The sequence below is a fragment of the Lissotriton vulgaris genome, chromosome 2_1 (assembly GCF_964263255.1).
Source record: "Lissotriton vulgaris chromosome 2_1, aLisVul1.2, whole genome shotgun sequence".
In the NCBI taxonomy this organism is placed as follows: Eukaryota; Metazoa; Chordata; class Amphibia; order Caudata; family Salamandridae; genus Lissotriton; species Lissotriton vulgaris.
The window spans coordinates 572,868,093-572,872,821 of NC_141687.1; the positions used below are offsets into that span (position 1 = coordinate 572,868,093).

Below are 4,729 nucleotides of genomic sequence, written 5' to 3' on the forward strand. Positions count from 1 at the left end.
TTGTATGTTATTCTCAGTAAACCATTTATCACCTGCAACTAAAGAGAAGAGACCCACAGCTCCATTTGGGGAGCACCGAAGTCCATAATGGGACTACAACGCTCTCGGTCCTAGTTGTTGACATGCCCCATGAATGGTTTTGAAGGCAGAGAAAGCGCCCCACACCCACAATCTGAAGCTACATGAGCTATAATGTTTTTTTCTGCTCTCATCTCTTGTTTTGAAATGATATGCCTCTTGTTCATGATCAATATGGCAGAGCGCCTGATATGTACCTGGAATAATGACATGGTTTCACCATTTTCCCAACATATATTTTGCGTTTCACGTTCTAAATGAGCTGTTTCGCCCAGCCGCCCAATGGTAGGTCTGCGGTAAATGTACAGTGTCATTATCCCGGGCATGCTCCCACATAATTTTCTCTTTTGAAAGCTGTCATTTCCTTTTGCCACCTCTGATCTTGCTGAGGAAATGGTATTGTGATTGTGCAATGTGCTGGCAATAATGGAACTGATGGTTGTGGGAGAGCACTTGGAGTGGAGGGGGTGGTGGCAGTGATGGGATTAAGGCAGGAGGTTAATTTTAAAAGGGTCTTTAACGCATAGGGTCTGCTGGGAGGGAAGCCCGGTGTTCAGAACATCAATGCAATACTAAGTAATGCCATCTAATGCAGTACATACTAATGTACAGCCTTCTTGGGGATGGGTCAGCTGGCGATGTTAAGCAGAATATTAACCCTTTCTGTGTAAACAGTTAATAGAAATTGTGTCATTCCTCAAGCAGAACTCTGGTGAGATAGAATGGGCGACAGCATAGGAGAGTCACTCATTAAGATAAATCCGAAACAGAAGACGGCAAGAGACACATGGAAAAAGCCACTCCTACTGATGAATCCTCTTGGGGTAAGCCAGGATATACTATGGGTCTGACGTAATACCGTTTTTCACAGTTGTAAAGCGTGTGATTCGCAAAAATGGTTGACTTAGCAACAACAAAAACCTCATCCTCAGTGTTTTAGAGCTCAATTACAAATACTTTTGGAACTCGCAGCATACACACCGTTAGAGTAAAATACATGACATATGTGATCCCCCTTCCTAACAGTTTGCAATGAGATGTATCAATGATTTCAACAGTGCTTAATTTGGGCTCTGGTTACAGGTAGGGTCCCACAGCAAATATTTTTGGGAACCAGCATTTACTTGTGGAAAAAGGTACGGGCTGATGACTTTTTTCAAAGTTGCCCGGCGCTAACCGCCTCTAATACCACTCAAGTTACCAAACAAAGAGGCAGGCGCTGGAGACTGGAAGGCAGGAAACAGAAGTTTTATTCCGACGGAGCAGAACACATCAATTCAGACAACAGGGTATCTTCACGAGGTGCTCTAACCGCATCTCTGAGGCCTGGCCTCTTATACACCGGTTTATGATCTTTATTACAGATTATTGCATGTGGCATATTGTCGTAAATAATTTGAAGTACGGAAAGGCTTCCTCGGAATCCCCGCTTCAGGCCCGTTCCCACACACATTTACAATAGAAGTCCCCACCCCGGTCACAATAGGTGACGATTGTTACACAGCTGGACATTCCGCCGATTCACGGAATGTATGTGGTCGATCGGATCTCATGGGGCGGGGGCTTTGATCAACTTGTGGATCCTTTGATGGGAGAAACTTCCTACTATATGGGGGGCAATAAACAGCATCCGCAGGGCCAGGTGGCGGCCTGGGAACGAGTAAGACAATCGGGTACAGAGGAAAGGGGTTTTTTATCAAAGGACCCGGGATCATGAAAGGAATGGAGGGAGGTGTTGAGCTGGGAACGGGATGGGGTTCCGAGGCAGGGTTGCGCTGAAGAGGGGTTTATGGCCCAAGCATGTGGGAGCGGGGGATGTCAGCGCGTGGGGGATGCCTGCGAGGTCGGGAGAGAGAGAGAGAGACGCGCTGGCTGTTGGCGATGGGCAGAGTGGCCGTGGTATTTAAAATGGCTGCCGCTTACGCGCACGAATGGACTCAAAAAGGGGGACAAGATGGCGCCGATAAGTTGACACTGCAGACCAGATTTTAACAGTCCTCCCTTTTCAACATATCTAGCCAGCTTGTCTAATCAATGTCTATCTGCATCAGATTCCTAACCTCGACATCATACAGTGCTCTCATGCGTTCCTTTTCAAAGTCCACAGTCTTAGGGCAGATACAATTCGCACATAGTGAACACAGAGGCGGCAGGCATTGAATTCCTAAGCAGAACCCACATATTACAACCACAGGAATCAGGATAATAGTAAACAATCTCCAGCCCCAGTCCTTAACAGTACTCCAAAACCATCCACCAAGCGACCATTCTTCTTGCTCCTGGTGAACTTCTGAGGAGAGTCTGTGGAGATGTTCGATGGCTTTGTACACTGAGGGTGAATTGTCCGGTATATATGTACAGCAGCTGGACCCAATAATGCGGCATGCTCCACCACGATCCGCTAGAACCACGTCTAGAACAAGGCGCTTCTGGAGAGCCACCAAGCGGACCGCTTGAAGCTCGGCTGTATTGTTGGCAAGTATGCCAGCTGTGATGTTCATTGTTGTCTCGACTGCCTGAGTCAAATGTCGGATGGCACGGCTATTTGCCATCGGGCCCCAGAGCGGAACAAGTCCCTTCATTGCATCGAGGAACTGTGCTCCTGTAGAGTCGGCTTGTTCAATGTCCTTGGCTCGTGTTTGTCTATGGTTATTCGCTGGAGCCACATGGGTCGGAGGAAGGACGAAGGAGATAAAACAGGTGCCCCCCCAGCCTTTGGGGAGCCAGGTGTAGGCTTTTGTGCCGCAAACAAAGTACATGTTTGGAGAGGATACAAAAGAAGGTGGATCGGTGGAGTCCAAAGTTCTGGTGACGCGGCAGGCACTGAGGCCCACCAGCTGTGTCCCAAGCCCTTCTATGCACATAAGGCCTGTGACGTTGATGACGGATAGGTCCACAGTCAGGGTGGCAGCTATTCGTTTCCGAAGGTAAGAGAAGGTGGGTCTGGTCGGATTGTTAAACACCTGCATTTCAATTCGTTCTTTGACAGGGATGTCCATGTGGATAGAGTCGTTGGAGGTCTGCGGGCAGAAGTGTGTCTTCGTTTTGTTTCGCCAGACCTCATGAAAGAAATGCGTCATAGTTTTGCTGGAGGTGGCATTATCCCTATAGCTCTCTTGCAAGAGGATCAGCCAAGCAAGGCAGGAGCCGTGAATTGAGAAGGGTGAAGGGATGAAGGGTATCGAATGTCCAGTGGCGTGGGGTAGCAACCCACAGATCCAGCAGTTGGTGGCATTGGTGGCAAGATTGTGCTGGTGCAGCAGTTGCACGAAGGAGTTGTTCCAAAACTCCTTTCGCCTTTCTCTGAGTTGGGGTGAAAGAGAAATCAGATAATGTTCCTTCATGGTGGTAGGCTGTGCAGTGGTCAGGAATGTCTCATAAGCGGGTGCGCTTTCTTCCACAATCCAGAGGGTGGTCATGAGGAGGAGGCAAAAGAGGATTGCGATAAAGAGTGCAATTGTCTTAGAACTGTGGATTTTGTCAGTCTTTGGGTTTCTGTAGTGAATCTTCGGGTGTCCGGTTGCTTCCATCATCTTCTTATCGGGCGCTTCCATCATCTTCTTATCGGGCGCTTCCATCATCTTCAAGGGAGCTCGGTAGCGGGCAGAACCAAAGACCTCGCCTGGCTTTCTCTCTTGACAGCCTTTGTAGTGTTAGGCCACCGATCTGAGAATTATGACTTAGTCAATGGTCTACTTAGCCGAAACTCCCTCCTTTCGTTGCAGGTTATACCTTTCTCTGGATGGCACTGTGGGGTCAGGAATCTTTGCCAGTTTGAGTGTCTCTGTGTCTGGATAGCAGTTCAATGATGGTCGGTCTCTGTTCAGGAGCTCTTCCTGGGTGGTCACGTCTTCGGTCGTCGTTAGAGTCGGGGGGATCCATTTGCAGTGGTGCGCATGTACCCAGGTCCGTTTTCCTTCCACTCGAAGAGCTGTTCGGGTGGTGAGGAGGACTTGCCAGGGGCCCGTCCACCGGGGTTCCAGACTCTTGGCACGCTGGAAATTTCTTATCAAGACGTAGTCCCCGGGTTGCAGGTTATGTCCGGGACCCCTGGAAGCGTCAGGGATGGCATGCAGCACCTGTTGGTGAATGACAGACAGAGTTTCAGTCAATTTATACAAGTAATCAGACATTAGGACGTCCGGGACGTCATGAATGGAAGTCGGGTTTGGTGCAGACCAGACGCTCATGGGTCGGCCGAAGACGACCTCGTAAGGTGTCAAGTGGTGTTTGGTGGGGGTGGAGCGCATCGATAGCAATGCCAGTGGGAGAGCGTCTGGCCATTTCAGTCCTGTGGTAGCCACTATCTTAGCTAGTTTTAGTTTTAGGGTGGCATTGTGTCGCTCAACAAGTCCAGCAGACTGGGGGTGGAAGACTGCGTGGAACTTCTGTTTTACACCCAGCCCCTTCAAGATGAGCTGGATAACTTCGGCTACGAAGTGGGGGCCATTGTCGCTCCATAAAATTCGGCAAAGGCCGTAGCGAGGGAAAAATTCTTTTAATAGTACCTTTGCAGTGGCCATAGCAGTGTTGTCACGGGTTGTGTATGCTTCCACCCATTTGCTGAATGCACACACCACAACAAGTACGTATTTCAGGCCTTGGCATCTGTCTAGTTGGATGTAGTCCATCTGTAGGACTTCAAATGGGT

At 49.1% G+C, this 4,729-nt stretch overlaps 1 protein-coding gene across 1 annotated transcript; it reads right to left on the bottom strand.

The window, feature by feature from the left end:
- Positions 1–2,105: 2,105 nt before the first annotated feature.
- LOC147730756 (endogenous retrovirus group PABLB member 1 Env polyprotein-like) lies at positions 2,106–3,659 on the bottom strand. The gene has a single exon (XM_086958624.1). The coding sequence runs from the start codon at positions 3,657–3,659 to the stop codon at positions 2,106–2,108; it is 1,554 nt and encodes a 517-aa protein (XP_086814750.1).
- Between the last annotated feature and the right edge of the window lie 1,070 nt (positions 3,660–4,729).